We start from the raw sequence: 19,330 nt of genomic DNA, 5'->3' as shown, positions 1-19,330 counted from the left end.
TGATGACAGACAGACAGAATTATGACGAGGAGTATTTAATAGAGGTGACGGGGTCTCACCGGCCAGGAGGAGCACAGGCGAGTGCCCCATGTCGTATACTTGCAGGAAGGGCCTGCCGAGTTAAGTGAGAATTATGCTCTTCAGTGGGCAGAGGTGCTTTCCTCTGGATCAAACCCCCGGTGGCAGAAACCCAACCTCCCAAGAGCTGCCAGCCAATCAGCCACCCAGGCCACAGGTGAGTGATGGTGGGAGGGGGTCAGCAGCAAGGGCGCTATTTGAAGGGCACAGAATCCTTCAGTCAACATCACTAAAAATAGGTTAACCAATCATTCATCTCATTTCTCTCTATGGTGCCTTACTGTTGTATTTGCCTAAAGAACAACAGCAATCACACTTCAAAAATAATTTGAGACATCCTGAGGGCATGAAAGGTGCTACGTAAACGCAAGTACTTCATTTTTATATTGATGATAAAGAAAAGCTTACAAATGCCAAAGCTACAATGCTTGCTTTTGAATCTATAGATTATGAATTCCAAATCCAAGGACTTGCAGACATTCCTGTCAGTCAATTTTCCCTTGCTTGGACAGATAAGTTTTATCCTCACCCATCCAAGCAACTAGATCTCAAAAAGGCAGCACTGCAAAATACAGACTGTCTTTTCACTCTCTGGATTACATCCCCCTAAATTTGTAAATTGCAGAATACCACAAACTGTGGGAGACCATCGGCCTAGCTGTGGGGAGACAAAAGCTACATCAACAAAGGGAACAGAAGTAGGGAGGGAAGGAGGAAATATTTAAAATATAAGTAAATAATGGGTGTCAAATATCACTCTTGCAAGAATGTAAACATCTTGAAATGAAGTCACAACACATTTGGAAGTAATTCTGCGCTTGTTTTTGATAAATTTTGGGCCCATCAATATGGTGACATCCAAAAACTTGCCTACCATGACATACATAACATTTTTGGCACAGAGCCAAGCACTGATTACAGTGCTATTATGGACAATTAGAGAGTCAGGTGCAGTTACGAACACGATGACATTTAAAGATATAATGAAACTGCTCATCTTTGTATGACCAAATACAATGCTGCAGCTATGAAGACATTGAATAAACTTAATTCAGGGTTTAGACATCATGATGCTAATGGGCCATCATTTGAACACAAAATGCTGCCGTAGTTAGACACAAGCATGTTAGACAGGACTTTGAGGAGATGATGAGGGTCTCGGTTGCCAGCTGGAGAACAGGCAAGAGCCCCATGTCATGTCTTTTCGGGATGGTCCACCACACCTTGTGTATCATAGCATCAAAGTGCAGAAGGAGGCCATTTGGCCTTAACAATGCAGAAGGAGGCCATTTGGCCCATTGAGTCTGCACTGGCTCTCTGAAAGAACATTTAACCTAGTCCCACTCCCTGCCTTATCCCCATAACCTTGCGTATTCTCTCCTTTCAGGTAGCAATCCAATTCCCTTTTGAATACCTCAATCGATCCTGCCTCCACCACCTTTTCAGGAAGTTCATTCCAGACTCCAACCACCCTCTGGGTGAAAACATTTTTCTTCACAACACATTTAATCATTTTGCCAATTATTTTGAATCTGTGCCCTCTAGTTCTTGATTTTCTCGTCAGTCAGAATGGTTTCTCACTATTTACCCTGTCCATACCCCTCAGGATCTTGAATATCTCTATTAGAGCTCCTCTCAGCCTTCTTTTCTCCAAGGAAAACAGTCCCAACCTCTCCAAATTCCTCATCCTGGAAATCATTTTTGTGGATCTCCTCTGTACTCTATCCAATGCCTTCACATCTTTCATCAAGTATGGCGCCCAGAACTGGATACAGTACTATAGATGAGGCCTAACTAGTGTCTTATAAAAGTTCAACATGACCTTTTTACTCTTGTACTCAATGCCCCTATCAATAAAGCCTAAGACACTACATGCTTTATTAACTACTCTGTCAACATGCTCTGCCATCTTCAATGATCTATGTATGTATAAACCTGAATCCCTCTGCCCCTGCACCTCAACAGTCTGTTTCCCGGCCGATCCCAGGCCCACCAATCGCAGCCCCCATCGCCGAGCTAAAAATTCAGGCCCACGTAATTGTGTCTGATCAGAACCCTCGGTATCAATATAATGCTTAGAGACAGATGGCATAGAGACAGATTCCTTGAGGTCTACATTAAGGCCTAAGGCCCTCAACATCTGTGGTGGCAGCAGACCACGAAAGACCACGAGACTGAGTGCCTTTGAATGAGGGAACCCCCCACCCCCCCCACAACCGCACCGCCCCCCCCCCCACCGCAGCCCCCACCACACCCCCCCATCCCCCTCCACCCCCCTCTCCACAGCGCCCCCCCCCCCCACCCACCCTCCCATCTCCTAGGAGCTACAGGCACACACACCAGTCTTTGCTTGTCATGTTCCTCACATGGCGAGCCCCTGATCCACCACTGGGTTCATCCCAGTGGCAGTGGGATAAAGCCAAATGTTTTCACCCAGAGGGTGGTTGGAGTCTGGAATGAACTTCCTGAAAAGGTGGTGGAGGCAGGATCGATTGAGGTATTCAAAAGGGAATTGGATTGCTACCTGAAAGGAGAGAATACGCAAGGTTATGGGGATAAGGCAGGGAGTGGGACTAGGTTAAATGTTCTTTCAGAGAGCCAGTGCAGACTCAATGGGCCAAATGGCCTCCTTCTGCATTGTTAAGGCCAAATGGCCTTATATATGGACATAATGGGGGTGGAGGCTCCTGCCTGATTAAACATCCCTTACCACCAAAGTCACCACAAGATTCCACCCATTTTGTGATCTAATACTGATCTATGTCTGGAAACTCAAGTAACACAGAAGGCACTGTGACAAAAATAAGGTTTGCAGGCTTCTGTTTTAGAATTTAAAGGGGAAGCAACTCTTCTTGCCAAATACAAAATGGTGGGCCAGAGAAACTCTGTTGCTGGGAACTTGGCATAGTTGATATCCATGAATTAGCTAATAAAGGATTCTCTCTGATGTCAGAACTGTATGGTTAGAATGTTTAACAGATGAGTTATTTTCTAGTTATGTCCAAGTGTGAAAAAAGCCTCAAGTAAAATGCTAAAACACGGCTGTTGTGGGTAATCATCCCATCCTCTGCCAAGATTTGAAGACTGTAAACATTTTTTTTTTGCTTGGTTGCTTCAAAATAAATCACTTTACATCAAAAAGATTCCTTGGAGTAAATATTCAAATCCAGGCTACAACTCTAGTACTGACAACAATGCACCAGGTTTCACAACGATCATTTTAGGCTCATGTATGCTACAGATAGGATATCCCAAAAGACACATTTCAAGACTGGAAGGCACACCAGGCAACTAAGTAGGTTCACATGATGCATCCAAAGAAACTCCTACATTTTAAGATATTGTAAAAAGGGCATCTGTTTATAAATGGTATAGTTGCTTGGTAGCACAGATCTCGAGTAAGCCCTGTCTCTGCAGAAGCAACTCCAATGGACAGGCCATTGTGTCTGGATGTCCAAAAGCTGCCTCCCTTGGCAGGTTCTCTCCTCACAGCTCTCCGTTAGTCAACGCCCAAAGGGTAGCCAAAGGAAAAGGTATAAGGATACAAGGATATGCACAAGATTGTCCTAAAGCACAGCGGCATTAATACCTCTGATGGGGGGGTGGAGGGAGAATGCTGCCGATCGCTCGGTCACCACCTGGTCCATCAAGGCACAAGCCACTTCGAGGCTCAGCGACTCGACAGTGAGGCGGAACGACAGCAGCAGAGGAAGGAGAAAGAAGCCAACCTGGGGCTGCGATTTCCACTCCCCTGCACAGCAACATGCCCCCACTGCGGAAGAACATATGGATCTAGAATTGGGCTCCTCCGTCATCTGAAGTCTCACCAAGCCTGACGGACGTCATCCTCGATTCTGAAGGGCCGCCGACAATGACAGAACTTGAATATTACTGAAGAAAGAGACATGCTGTTGAAGCCTTTCATCTTGCACTCATCAGGACAGATGCAAGAATGCCAAATTTCAGAGGGAACAATTTATACTTCATGAGAAAAGGGTGCTGATTAATTGGCAAGTCAACCTTGTTTGGTCAAGGTATTACCATGGAGAATGCACCAGTAAACTACTATCCCTTACACTTTTGTTTAATATAAACAAGCACAATGCATGGAAATGTTCCTTTTTCCTGCATTGGCCAGGCCCCAGTATATGAATATATGTAACTTCTAGCAAACATTAAGTGAGCCATATTGCGAGGCTGACTGATAATCCTAAATTGGTTGTTAGAGTAATTCTTAGCATACTCAGGATCGTTCATCAAGTGCTGTGCAATTACAGAATCATATCTAACGTCAGACATTATGTTCTGGGTTTTTTAAGCACAGCCGGTTGAGTACGGTCAGTACTCTGCCAATTACGAACAGCCAAAGGAACGTGCTGTTTAATATGATCTGACAGTAATTGGCCTATGTACCTGGCACTGCACAAGGTAATGTTGTTGGGGAGAAGCCTGGTGCAGCTATTATGGCCGTCCCAAGACATATGCAGAGCTTATTTATCATTAACTCTTGACATGTCTTTGTCCCATGTGTATTAGCCACTGATCTTATCAGTATTTTTGACTTGCTGCTTCTCACTCAAGTCCACTGCAATGCCTTTGCCCATTGATTGTTAGGCTACATGCAACAAACAGTCATTGTTTTACCTGTCTCGGCAGTACACACACTCAAATGTAGATTAAAAGAATACCCTTGTTCACACATGATCATCAAATATTTATTCACTGCCATACTGTGAATATTGTGCAAATGTAACATCAGTCATGGTAGCACAGCATTGTCCATATCAGAAATAGACGGCCATTGATCCTTCCTTCTCCCACAAAAAGCTCAAGGATAATGAACTGCTTTAGAATTTAAGCACAATGCCAACTGCCAGGAATAGATTTTCTTTACACCATTCGGACATAGAGAGGTACCCTTTTTGCTCCAATGTCCATAGGACTGTTGGCTATTGTGCATATTGCTACCTGAGTTTGTTGTCATGGGAGAACCAACTATTTTAAATAACTAATGCTGTTGTTTAACTTGAGACTATGGTCATTGCTGAACTTGTGTATTTGGCAAAACAGTGCATCAGTACCATCCTTAATGCAGTGTCAAGAAGATATAAGAATGTCGATAATGTTATTGGAATTATTTTAAAATAGAGTTCTAGTGGTGTGTGTAGCTATATGTGTGTGTGTGTGTGTGTGTGTCTTAATTGGATTAATGCCAGCTGGTCGAGAGGCTTTGATGTATAGAAGAGAAGTAGGTTTGAAATGTTAATTAGGTAAATTACAATGTGAAGTGTAAAGGGGGCAATTTTCATTTTTAAATAAACCATTTGAAAGAATGGGTGAAATATTACACCCTAGCCAGAGGAAGCCAAACAACGAATTTACGTTTCCCAAAGCTTACTAATAAAATTGGTGCTATGAAAGGGTTTTGTTAGAAGAGGTAAAGTTCAAAAAACCTAGCGATACAATGAGAATTTGCATTCAAAGAGGAAAATATGTATAAAGGAAGAGTAGGCTGTTGATAACAGGTAGAGAGATTCTAAGACTTTAAGCCTCCAAGTAAGCCTCATGCCAGTGTCTGCAAGGACCCAGAGCTGAAAGAAACTCATTTTGAAGGCGACTATCCAGGGAGTGCTTTGCCAGGTGACTATTTAAATCTATGTGTTTTATTATTGTCTTAACGGAGGTGTAACTGAGAGTCAGATTAATTAGGGGATTTTTGTAGTTATTACAGTAGTAATTTTGTAGCCATATATATATGTGCTTGCACTCTTTCTTGTATTAATAAATATTTAATTTAGTTTTATAAAAACCTCTTGGGACTTGATGAATTCAAAGCCTGCATTTCGAAACATACAAATTGTAAAATGGGTTATGACCGTTGTTTCAAGTTTCCCTGTGGTATTTGAACAACTCAGCCTTTACCATCGGCTGTGTCATAATATGCAGCAATGCACAGAATGACTTATGTGTGTCTCTTAAAAGCTTCTTGTGGCTTAGATGTTGAAAGTGGTGCTAGTCTTAACAGCCACAAGGATCATTTTACTCTTGGTTAATTATTCCTGTACGTTTTCATTCACAAGCTAGTACAGATTAGTCACAGCAGCCCCTAAACTTCATCAGGCTCAGTATCTCCATCAAGTGAAAATAGATTCATCCCTTGCAGCAGATCTGGTTTCTGAGGCAATTTGCATTACATGTGGGCATTTCTATTTTTATTCATTGATGGGACGTGGATGTCACTGGCCAGGCCAGCATTTGTTGCCCATCCATAATGCCCTCTTGAGAATGTGGTAGTGATATGCCTTCTTGAAACACTGCACTCCGTGTGGTGTACTCCCACAGTGTTGTTAGATAGGGAGTTCCAGGGTTTTGACCCAGGGATAATCACGGATCAGCAACAGATTTCCAGAACAGGATGGCGTGTGACTTGCAGGGGACCTTGCAGGTGTGATGTTCCCATGCACCTGCTGAACTTGTTCTGACTTTGGTAGAGGTTCAGGTTTAGGAGGTGTTGTCAAAGAGCCTTGGTGGGTTGCTGCAGTGCATCTTGTAGATGGTACACATTGCAGCTGCAGAGAAGGGAGTGAACGTTTAAGTGGTGGATGGGGTGCCAATCAAGTGGACTGCTTTGATGATCTGTTGATCTTTTTCAGTGTTATTGGAGCTGCACTCATCCTGGCAAATGGAGAGTATTCCATTTTGCTCCAGCCTTGTAGATGATCCAAAGATTTTGATGGGACAGGAGATGAGTCACTCAGTAGAGAATACCCAGCCTCTGATCTGCTCTTGTAGCAACAATATTTAAATGGCTGGTCCAGTTAAGTTTCTGGTCATCAGGATGCTGATGGTGGGGGATTTGGCAATGATAATGCCATTCAACATCAAGGAGAAATTGTCTCTTGTTGGAGATGGTCACTTGCTATTTATCAGCCCAAGCCTAATGATGTCTTGCTGCATGCAGGGACAGACCACTTCATTATCTCATGTGTTGTGAAAGGAACTGAACACTGTGCAATCATCAATAAAAATCCCTATTTTTGACTTTACGATAGAGGAAAAGCCATTGATGAAGTATTCTTCAGTGAAGTCAGTGCTGCTAAGCAGCTATCTGTTGCCATTTCCAGGACAGTTAAACAGGCACTTGACCCATTTTCTAAATGGCCATGAATCACATCTGCTGCTACCTGGTACCATTGCCATTACATCATCTAATTAACCTCAGCTAAATGCACAAACTAATGTTTACCTAATTATTACTTCAACCCAGTGGAAATATCCACCATTTTCTCATGAAATATTGTTAACAAGGTCGTAATAGGCTGCTAATATTCCACACAGTGGAAATATTTACTTTCCTCTTAATTTGTTTAACTCAGTAATTAGAAATGGTGGAACACTTTGAATAGCATTAGCATCAGCAGCGGGTGCTGTTACTGCACTTTACCCCTTTGCTATCATTTCAGGCCATTACCGAAGGAACGGTAACTTTAACACCCTGTGAGAAATATGGGGCTGCATTTTACAACCCCCTATCAAGTGTGTTTTCAGCCAGGGGAGCACATAAAATACAGGGTTGGGGGGGAGGGTAAGATACAGGGAGGTGGTGGCATAGTGGTATTGTCCAGAGACTCAGGATAATGCTCTGGAGACCTGGGTTGGAATCTCACCACAGCAGATGATGGAATTTGAATTCAATAAAAACCTGGAATTAAAAGTCTAATGATGACCATGAAACTATCATCGATTGTTGTAAAAACCCATCTGGTGCACTCATGTCCTTTAGGGAAGGTAATCTGCCCATCTTTACCTGGTCTGGCCTACATGTGTCTTCAGACCCACAGCAATGTGGCTGACTCTTAAAACCCTCTGAACGAGGGACAATTAGGGATCGGCGATGAATGCTGGCCTAGCCAACCCACATCCCATGAGAAACATAGGAAACCGACACCGGACACCATATGCAAATAAATAATTAAGAATCAATTAAGCTTGTTTACAAGTCAATTGACTCCAACATTACACTGCCCATGCTATAACGTGGTTGGCGTGGGCAGGCTGGCAGGAATGGACAACCCGTTCTTTCAAAACGTTTTCCAAAGGGCAGGAAGGAAGGGGGTTACTATCTTTGGGGTATGCACATCCAGAGCACCCCGCCAAAGATAATACCCCCCCCCCTCAATTCCTTCCACCTGCACTGCAAAACCCATAGCCCCAACCCCTCATCCCTCTCCCTAAAGGTACCCAATCCCTCCCCACCCAATATCCATGATTTACCGGAATCCGGATCCATTGCGTCCTTTATCCCCTGGGCTTGTTTGCAGTCCCAGCAGTGCCCACTACTGAGCTCTGGCGCTGCGGGCCAATCAGATTGACCAGCTGGACTTCTTCCCATTGAGGGACAGGAGTCCCACACTTTCCTTGTTGTTACCGTCTGCAGAATGTTAATACTGCAGGGTGGACTTATTTCTTGATGGTCAGTTTCCAACCAACTTTTTGAGGCATGATCCAGTCCATAGCTACAAGTTATTTTCTCATGCAACAAATTCTAATTTCACACACAGGCCCTACGTGGAAGGTAGCTACATTGTGGATGGAAAACGTTGAAAGTAAAAGATTATCGTACAGACAGTGAATATAATAAATACATTATTGCACAAGACAAAATAATGTGGATGCTGTAAATCTGAAACATAAACAAAAAATGCTGGAAAAGCTCAGCGGGTCTGACAGCATCTGTGGAGAGAAAGGCAGAGTTAATGTTTCGAATCCATATGACTCTTCTTCAGAGCTAAAGGGACTTCCCTTCACTTCTGAAGAAGTCATACAGACTTGAAACGTTAACTCTGTCTTTCTCTCCACAGATGCTGTCAGACCCGCTGAGCTTTTCCAGCATTTTTTGCTTTTGTTTCACATTATTGTGCAAAACTGGTTCCCTTCATCTTTGGAGCATGGAACTATACAGTAAGTTCCCAAGAACATTTCAGTGATAGAATTGTGAATGTTCAGGATAAAAATAACCTAATAGGATAATGTTTGCTGTAGAATGTAATCATACTAAAATATTGTCCTAAAGTTCCAGATATCTTGCCATTCAAATTCACCATCTTCTATAGCTGCTTTGATCTGCCTATTGGACAGGATGAATGGGGAGAAAAACAATGGACATAAATTTTACAGCTTATAGAATAGCTTTACTAACACTAAGCAGCGAGACGTTCTTTATCTCATATTGGCCCAGAAATTCTGAACTCCAGGAGATGTACCTAGGAGGTACCCCAGAGATGCGCTGGAGGACCCTCCCCGGAAATCCCAATGCAAGCACTGCACACAAATTTCCCAGGAAGTTCAATTTTCCGAGGCAATTACCTTGAATGAGGAACCATCCAACATTTCGATTTAAATCAGAGACTTCAGATGTTTCCGACTGCCTTACCAGATTAGTTACCCAGGAGAAGATAGAATGATTAAAACTACTTCTAACTCCTGGGTATCTAGAGTACTGACTCCTTCCTGACCCCCTCACTAGACCCCGAATACACTCTGCAACCACCTCCCGCGCCCCCACTGGACCCCTGACTACCAAACCCCCACCCCCAACTAACCTCCCTAACTACCCCCAAACACCTCCTGACCCCCAAACAACTCCCCAGCCCTGATTACCCTGCGACAACTCCCCACTGTCTTGACTACCCTCCCGGCCAGATCCCGCCCCCCCCCACGCCACCCTGATTACCCCCCACTGCCGTGACAATCCTCCCAATGCCCTATTCTAACCCCAGAATGACCACTCAACCCCCCACAAACCATCCATCCCACCCCCCTCCACTCCCCACACCTAGTACCGTGGAAAGGGGCCATGGCTTCCTTTTCACTAACTCTGCTGCACTAGAATGAAGGCCTTGGGAACTTGCTGTACTGCCCATTTCTGAGGAGGCCCGAGTCGGAAGGTTGGGCACAAAACGTGCACTTCTTGACTCAGGTAAGGCGTGGAGTGAAAATCCAATCGTGATTGCCACTCTTCAGAAGATCTGGCCCATAATGATTTGATTTTTTGACCCAATTCTACCCAGTGATGTTTAGTAGCTATCTGGGGAATTGAGAGAAGGGGGTGAGAGTTTACCTTAGATTGTCAGATGTGGCTCAGTTAGTAATATACTAAGTCCGAAGATTGGAGACTCAAGCCCTACTTCAGAAACTTGAGCGCAAAATCCAGGCTGACACTCCAGTGCAGTACTATGGGAACACCACATTGCTGGAGATGCTGTCTTTCAGATCAGATATTAAACCGAGGCACGATCTGCCCTCTCAAGTGGATATGATGATTCCAACGCACCATTCGAAGAAGATCTGAGGAGTTCTTCCCAATGTCCTGACCAATGTTTATCCCTCAATCACCACCATTAAAAAAACAGTTCTGGTCATTAGCACATTCCTGTTTGTGGGAACTTGCTGTGTGAAAATTAGCTGCCTTGTTTCCTACATTACAACAGTGATTACGTTTTAAAAATATTTCATTAGCTGTGAAGTGCTTTGCAATGCCTAGAGGTTGTGAAAGGTACTAGCTATATAAATGCTAATTCTTTCTTTCTTGGGTACAAATGTGTAATGTTGTTAGTTCTGGAAAGTGTTTTTAGCAGTGAGGGCACTTAACCCAGCTGAAAGGCCCTTGGCTGAGGCAAGAGGGAAAATAATCAACCAAGGTTCCTGCTTTTCACTATCCTGCGTGGATGAAAGAATTGGGCTCAGTTACCAGGCCTGTGTTCAATTACCCAGCCAGTAAACACAAATAAAGCCATATTTTCTAAGTCTTTGCTTAGCACCAAGACCCTTAGACACTACTACACAATGCCTTCAGGAGGTGACATGGTGCAGCACCTTGTGCAGAAGCTACTGCCACAACCTGGAAGCTGGCACATAGGATGATGGCTCTAAAATGGCCAGTTCAAGTTTCTTTCTTGAAACTGAATTTCAATAGCTATGAAATGCATTGGGATGGCCTGGGTGTTGTGAAGACATTATATAGATGCAAGACTGTTTTTTTCCTTTCCTTTGAGTGTGTAAGGCAAGCCTAGGGGGAATCAACATGTGGCACAGATATGGCTTATCAGTCAGGAACATTATCAATTGCTGGGCACAAGGCATTGCTCCAACTATCCCCATGGAAAAACAAAGAGCAAGCAACTTATAAAAATAAAGACATTTGTTTTTAAGAGGTAACAGTTTGTATGGTCACAACAAATGGTGAGGGCATCATTGGTGCAAATGATTAGCTCCAAGAAAAGACAGGAGGGGAATTCAACAATGTGGCCCATAACCAGCAATGACCTCTCTTTTACTATTTACGCCAGTAGACTTTGTCACTGCATACATAATTACAACTGGCCACCCTAATTCCCTCTGTTCCCCATCTGCAGAAAGAATAAATGAGATTGGACAGTAACAGGCTTTGCTCTCTCCTGTCACTCATCAAAGGTAAGCCATCAGTAAGAATGAAAAGACGATAAAATGAAGCCACATGTTAGACAGCCACAAATGCGATTCCAGCTCAGCTGTGTGAATTATGATGGGCCAAGAATAAAAGATCTTATTGTATTTATAGATAAACTCAGACTCCTTAACCTTGAAATGTGGTGTAAAAGGACCACTATCTTCTTTAAGAGTTAATAGCTCTTTATGAAGAAGTGCAACCTTGGCAACTGGTTCACATTTGCAATGATTAACATTTCATACTTAGCCAGCTGTTCCTTGCGTTTCTGACAGTGGTACTTCTTTTTCACATTCTGCAGTTCCTGGGCTAGACGTTCAATCTCATACTTGTACTCCTGACTCTGTGATTCAAACATGTTCAACTCTGAAGTCAAGGCCTTTCAAAACAAAAATGAACAACAGATCATGATATTAGCAAGTAATTAACTTGCTGTTCCATTTCTTAAAGCTGTTATCAATTGCAATAGAAGGTTTTGTCAAGACTATCTGAAAATAAAGCATTGTGACAAAGTACTTGCATCTGACTACTCAATGTGAGATATCATATTATTCAGCAAATAGCCCATGACAATGAGAAGGTGAAAACATTGCGGAATATGTGAAGTGCTTCAACACTCAGAGGTTGCAAGTGGATAAAACATCTCAACAGCAAAGATGCATCACTGTCAGTTTCAGCTTGAATTAAATAGTTTAGAAGTTGGCTATGAGATGTTATAGTACAGGTGACAGCTAATAATTTTCTACCATCAAATCTGGGCTTCCATAGTTTGCTCTTACCATAAAAATATCCCTGTAAATCAACAGATGGGTCTCTGCAGACTGTTAAGTATTGAGACCTGAATCTTCAAAGTGCAACTACCTCTACCTCCATGCTCAAAGAAAAGCAGTAGTTTAAGGTTCTAATCCCTGTTTAGTTTTTGTGCACTCCATCATACTAAATTACCCAGAAGAATCCCATGCTCTCAAACTTGGAACTAGTTTATTTTTTGAAAAAGGTGCCCAAGAATCAGACGTTTTTGCTCTTCCTGATCCGCATAGGAATGTAGCTTCATTACTTTGACTTAACAGGAAGAGGTATCACAACAGTATTTCCTCAATCCTGCAGAGAATGACTTGGCGGATTGAGTATCCAAGGTGCATGTTTCCATTTCAGATGGGAAGGAGAGAAAGGTACTGTTTTTTTTTCCTCTAATTATATTCTTGGAGAGCACCAATTCCAGGTTGCTAAATGCCTGAAGGGGGAATCAGAAATTTGTTCAAAAACATTTTGATCCTTGTAGTATGGGGAAAAAATGCCATTCCCCTGAGTGTAAGTAGTTTTTGTGCTCCACAGACTTAAAACTTGGGGAAAATGTAATTCTTCCCTGAATTATTGTAAATGCAATACAGGTGTTTGAGGATAGGAGAGGTCAATGAGCAGAGGATGCTGTGAAAGATTTATAGAGAAACAACTGCTAAACAGGCAGCAATGGACTATCGTATCACTGCAAAACCCACACCGGTGCTTTGAGTACAACACTTTATGTAACAAATATGAGACAGTCAGCTGGATGAACCCCAATGACAGATTACGCAATGTGCACATATGCACTCATTTATAGAAAACTAGGATTTCAATAGCATCAACTACAGGTCCAATGAGGCAGAAATAAAGTATACATCACTCCCCTGGTGGAGAATGCTGTACAAAAACAAACACTGCACATCAATGATCTCTGCTTTAACAGGTGCTGGTTGTCACACAAGGTGTCAGAGCCTCCACGTGCGTGAACACCATCTTGTTAAAACTGAAAATAGACAGAAAAATTATTCTGTTGATCAACATTATAGGACGGATCCAGGCTGGATGTCAAGATTTAACTAAATAAGACCCAACAGTAGTGTCGATAAGTCTGACAAGTTCTCTATAGGTTTAGCTTCATCTCTGATTGACTGGTAAACAATATGCTCATTTTATATCTTCAGTGGAAGCTGCCAATAAATCTGTCTAAACCAAAAATGCCACACTTAAGATAGTCATAGAATGATGTGCCAATCACTACCCATGCTTCCTGTTGGCGGTGCAGTGACTACGAGATGCTTACATATTATTAGACAGCTTTGAGCATGATATTTCGATCCAGACTGACTCATACAGCTATCTGCTGTGGGTGAAACGTGTACATTGTATTCCCTATGAAGCAATTTTTAGCCTGCAAGAGGAACTTGCCAACATTACTGATCAGTAATGCTTCCTTCAGTTCCAATCTGCAGCCTGAGATAGCCTTCTAAAATCTGTTTTTTTCTCCCCGTCACTTGTTTTTAAATAAATTTATTTAAAGCACAAGTGTCAATGACAGCATTAAAGGAACTGGATGGTAGGAGTTACTGGCACTGACTAGATTTTGAAGAAATGTAAAGTACTGTATTATACAGAAAAGATCATCTCACTCCAGCCTGTGAAAATTCACTGGAAAGACAAATGTTGTGACTAATGCTCTTCAGAGATTACTGTAAGCATGGTTAATTCATTGATGTACAGATCAGCTATGATCTAATTGAATGGTGGAAGAAGCTCGAGGGGCTGAATGGCCCACTTCTATCCCTATGCCTCTTAAGTCTGAGGTTTTAACAGAAGATAAACATTTATTTTAAATAGATTAGCACCTCCATTAAAATAGGAGTTAATCCTTTTTGCTTTTGGATGTGTTATAATCATTTGTACGCCAATGTTCAAAAAATCCTAAATCCAAAGCAATAAGGGTGAGTCACAGTTCTAAAACAGAAGGAAAAGCAGCAAGATGCAAGTACTAGTGCAGGGTCACATCCAAAATGTTAACTTATCTTTTCTCTTTCAGGTGGCAGACAATCTCCTGTGTACTTTAGGGGAGAATGGTCTCGGTGCAAGCGGGCGTACAGCCCATCGCTGCCCACAATCAGCTGCGCGCTGCCGTTTTACGTGGGCAGCGATCCAGCAATTAAGACCCACCCAGCAAGACGCACACCCCGCTCCCTGTGCAAGCCGGGGGGGGGGGGGGGGGGGGGGGGCGTGGAGGAGGGAGAGTCAGGAATCATGCGCACGAAAGAGCGCAGAAATATCCCTGAATCACGGGGCTGCCTCAGGGAGTTTAATTTCATTATGAAAAATTTTTAAAAAAACTTTTAAGGCACGTCCCCTCATGTGACAGCGTCACATGAGCTGGGACATGTCAACGAAATGTATTGGATTTATAAATCCTTCATGAAACCTCATCCCGCCCGTCTGCAACCCCCCCACCCCACCCCCGCCGCCAACCTTAAGGTTGGACAGACAGCCCTGTTAATTGTTTCAATTAGTTTTTAAATGGCCTTAATAGGCCTTTGACAGTTTGGTGGGTGGGCAGCCGACTCCGGTGCGTGCCCGCCGAACTGAAGATCGGAATGATGTGTGGTGATGTCGGGACGCACACACCTCATGCCATTTTACGTGTCGGCAAGCAGGACCCACCCCCCCGCAGCACCCCCCCCCACCACCACCCACCCCCCCCCCCCCCCCCCCCCCCCCCCCCCCAAACCCCACCGCACACCAACCAGAAGATTCAGTCCTATTTGTTTTGGCATCTCCAGTATCTTTGGCTTTGTTTCATCCCTAATGATAAAACTCTATCTTTGATTATTCACTTATTTCACACATCCAGTATGTTTCAAACTTCGAGGGCAGGTTAATGTCTCTTGAGGGTCATAGATCAGCCCTAGCAGCAACAAATATTAATGATGGAAACATCAGCATTTAAATCAATGCTACAAATTAAATAGACTTCAAATGTTACATTTAACAGTTTAATGACAGCAGCAGAATTTCTATAGTAAAGGTAAGAATTAACTCAATTAAAAGTGTATTCCAAGAATATCATAAATGTTCTGAGGTCCTGAAACTCTACCTTTTAATATTAAAAACTCAATTTTGTTCACATAAAGATTACGAGATGGGAAAGAAATGTATCTTGTAAAGTAGTAGAATGAATCTCTTTTTCAATAAGAGCTCCGCTTGTGTTTTTTATGTCAATGATTTCAGATTGCTATCACATAGTAATCCTCCATCATTGTCGCTGGAAAGAGAATGAGCTGCTTCTCTTGATCCTCACAGGTTATCTGACGTGATCACGGCCTTTTATCATGCTTGGAAAGATGTCCTGTATAGATTGAAGGTCAAGCAAAGCTGCTTTGTCATTCTCATAATGCCTACGCACAAACCACTCCCAATTCTTTTTCTGAAAACTGTGCTTTGTTGCGATATTTAGGAGATCCTAGGCACACACAGGAAACGTAACAGATAAAATAATTTAATTAACATTAGGATGCCTGGCAACTTAACCTCCAATTAATAGCAGCACAATTCTCAGTCAAAATAGATGTCTAAAAGTTGGCCGTGGGACAGGGTGGAATGAAAGGTCAACAACACAGTAAGCAGCTTTTTCATTATTTTACCAATAAATCAGGACAAGTAGAGTAGAAAGAATAATGTTGTGACAGTGGGCCAAACGATCAGGCTCACAATGACAGAGGTTACCGCCTCTCTCACCATTCTACTTCCTGACAGACTCATCCATCAATCTGTATGTACTAACTTCTTCACCCTGGTTGAACAATGAAAATAATTCTCATGCATCATTCGCTTTCTATACTGTAAGACTGGATTTTAAATACTATGGGGCAGAATTGTCCCCACCCCCACCATCGGGGGAGAAGTTTAGGACCGGGAGCGTGAAGGTGTGCCTCTGATCGGCGCCGCCATTTTACGTGGGTGGGCCAATTAAGGCCTGCCCAGCGTGACGTCTGCCAGGTAGCGCTATGCACACCCTGTGCGGGCGGGCGGGCGGGCGGGGGGGGGGTGGGTGATTCCCTGAGTCGAGCGTGCGCTCTTTCGTCCATGCGCCTGAAAGAACGCACTCATCTCCCTGAGGCTAAGTACTGCCTCAGGGAGATCGGATCCACAAGATAAAATCTGAAAAATAGAAGAAAAAAAAATTCCCTGACATGTCCCCTCATCACATGAGCTGGGACATGTCCATCACCTTCAAATACACTTTTATTACATTTTTTAAAACCTGCATGAAACCTTATCCTGCAGTGGATGAGGGTTTCATGCTTTTTCTAATGCCCGCCAGGGCTCCCAGCCTGCCCGCCAACCTTAGGGTTGGACAGGCAAGCCCACTAATTTCTTTAATGACTTTACCAATGACCTCAGTTGGCCAATGGCAGGTCGGCAGGCACTTGGCTGATTCTGCTGAGCCCCCGCCTACCTGAGAATTGAAATGGGGCGGGGTGGCGTCGGGAGTTCCGCCCAACATCTTCCCGCGTCATCTTACCCATTGGCGAGTGGGCCCCCCCCACCCCCACCCCCGCTCGCTGACTGGAAAATCTTGGCCGAAGTCTATGTATCAAACTGAGCACAAAACATCACCTGAGGAATGAGGTATGGCAGCATAGCGGTTATGTTACTAGACCCGTTATCCTGAAACCTAATGATCTGGAGGCATGACTTCAAACCCTGAGGGGTAGCATTTTTACCTTCCTACTGGGCGGACGCGGTGGGGGGGCCAGGGAGTGGTCATGAAGCCGACCGGCAGCCGAGATTGGGCCCCAACATCGATTTCACGCTGGCTGGACAGTCAGCGGGCAGCCAGCATGAAAGGTGCGCTGCAACGCTGTGCATCGCCGGGGTAGGGAGGGTGGGGGGAGGACGAGCACAGGGGGTCTGCACATGCAGGCAGGTGCGGGCACTGAGAGCTCCCGGAGGCACAGAGCTGCCTCGGGGAGCTGAAGATTTTTAAAAACGCAAATGAAGATTTTACAAATGTTGAAAAAAATATGTCCGCGCTCGTGTGACTTGACTCTGTCACACGAGCAGGGAGGCGTCAGAAATTGATACTCCAACATTTTTATTTTATCTTTAATTCCTGCTGGAAACCTCATCCCGCCCGTGGATGAGGTTTCATAAAAAAATCCAGAGGCCACCATTTGCCTGCCCGCCAACCATAAGGTTGGATGGGCAGCAAAAAAAATTGCACTCAATTGTGACTTTAATGGTCTTAGCAGGCCTGATGATGGTCGGCGGGAAACTCCCACACCCGCCCGAAATATCGCATGATTGCACAATGATGTGGGCACCCTCGCCCGACGTCGTCGCGTGTCATTTTTACGCCCGCCCACTTCGCGAAAAATCCTGCCCGAGGAATTTAAATTCAATCAACTTAAGTTATTGCTGGATAAAAGTGAGCATGAGCAATGGCGACCCGGAGACAACTGGATTGTCGTAAAGAGCCATCTGGTTCACTGAGGCCCTTTAGCGAAAGAAATCTGCTCTCCTTATTCGGGCTGGTCTATATGTAACTCCCGACCCACAGCTTTGGGGTTAACTCTTAGCTGTCCTCTGAAATGGCCGAACAAACCACTCAGTTGCCAACAAAAAGGCAGCTCCCCATCACCTTCTCAAAGGCACCTGGGAAATACATGCTGTCCTTGCCAGTCACTGTCACAACCCGTGAATGAATTTTAAAAAAAAGTATTTTGAGTCGCCATAAATTATCGTGAAATCTTCCTTAGTAGCTCAGTTGAGTAAAGTCAATGTACAATGTGCCACCCAGACAGATGGATGTATTCATAGATAGATCATCATCATTGGTGTTCAATTAGCCAATATAGTTGTCACAGGGATCGACTTGCTACCTTTTTTTCCGATGTGTTAGGACAGAGGTTGGCCCTCACTAGAAGCTGTGCAGAAAGTGTGTGGACATCAAATAAGGTCATGCTCATCCTTCAGTGTGCAATTCAACCCTGCAATCAGACAACTGGTTGGCACTCGCTGTTTAGGTACAGACATAAAGAATGTCACAAGGCCGGGGCACTGATGGGTTTGGCGGGAGTGAAACTGCATCGCAGCATGAATGCGAACCTTCATCAGTGGAGATGAGGGTAGAAGGAACAAAGTTAAAACAGTACCACCACAAGCCAAACCATTGTAGTGACCAGTTTCACAGCAGTTGGAGTAGAGCAGCTTGAGAATTGGCTATGTCCTCATCTGATTAGCCAGGAAGCAGTTCGTCACTAGTGGTAACATGTTAAGCTGTCAACTCTCCTGGAAGGTCTGGATAGCTCCCAGGATAGGAAATTAATTTCCTGGCCACTACTGTGAACAACCAGGCAGACAATAAGGAAGTCAAGTTTTTAGGCAACAGCAGCACACCAGCGGAGAGAAGTAGAGCTTTGACAAATGAATGCATAGCTGGCCAATGGACAAGAAGTGAGGGTGGTTTTCACTGGCAGGTTAGCCTACACTGGACCGTGTGTGTATTGTAGGCAATAAAGTTGCCAAAGTTGCTCATAGTTTAGCTGCAGCAATAGCCATTTTAGGTAATCACTTAATCAGTTCTTCTTTTCAGTTCCCCCCACCACCAACCACCGCAACCACTTCCAATACTTTCACTCCGTCTATTCCTGAATCTATATAGCCTACCAGTGCCGGAACTACCAGATCATTTGGGAATGAAATTGTTGGAAACCACTGCTGGAATTTTTCCCCTCCGAACACAAGTTTTCCTTTGTCAATTACATTGGCATGGAATGGGCAATGGTGTTTAAATTCTCAACATTCTGCTTCCCTGTGGCAGAGTTGCCAAACCTCCTGGACACTGTAGGGGTCTCCACATCCAGAGCATTTTTTCAAGAGTGATATCAAATTTTGTATGAAAATATGTTCAACTCAGCATCCGGTTTTTAAACAAAAAACTGTAGAATCAACGCTTCA

At 43.8% G+C, this 19,330-nt stretch overlaps 1 protein-coding gene across 2 annotated transcripts in view; it reads right to left on the bottom strand.

Moving 5' to 3' along the window:
* cfap58 (cilia and flagella associated protein 58) overlaps positions 1-19,330 on the bottom strand; it is a 216,046-nt gene that overhangs the window by 83,247 nt on the left and 113,469 nt on the right. For both annotated transcript variants that reach the window (XM_041209910.1, XM_041209909.1), the window contains exon 17: positions 11,809-11,942. In XM_041209910.1, the coding sequence (XP_041065844.1) occupies positions 11,809-11,942 (134 nt within the window). The remainder of the gene's footprint in view (positions 1-11,808; positions 11,943-19,330) is intronic.

Source organism: Carcharodon carcharias, chromosome 17 (assembly GCF_017639515.1).
Source record: "Carcharodon carcharias isolate sCarCar2 chromosome 17, sCarCar2.pri, whole genome shotgun sequence".
Lineage (NCBI taxonomy): Eukaryota > Metazoa > Chordata > Chondrichthyes > Lamniformes > Lamnidae > Carcharodon > Carcharodon carcharias.
The sequence above is the reverse complement of the archived record's forward strand: the minus strand, read 5'-3'. Positions and strand labels throughout refer to the sequence as shown.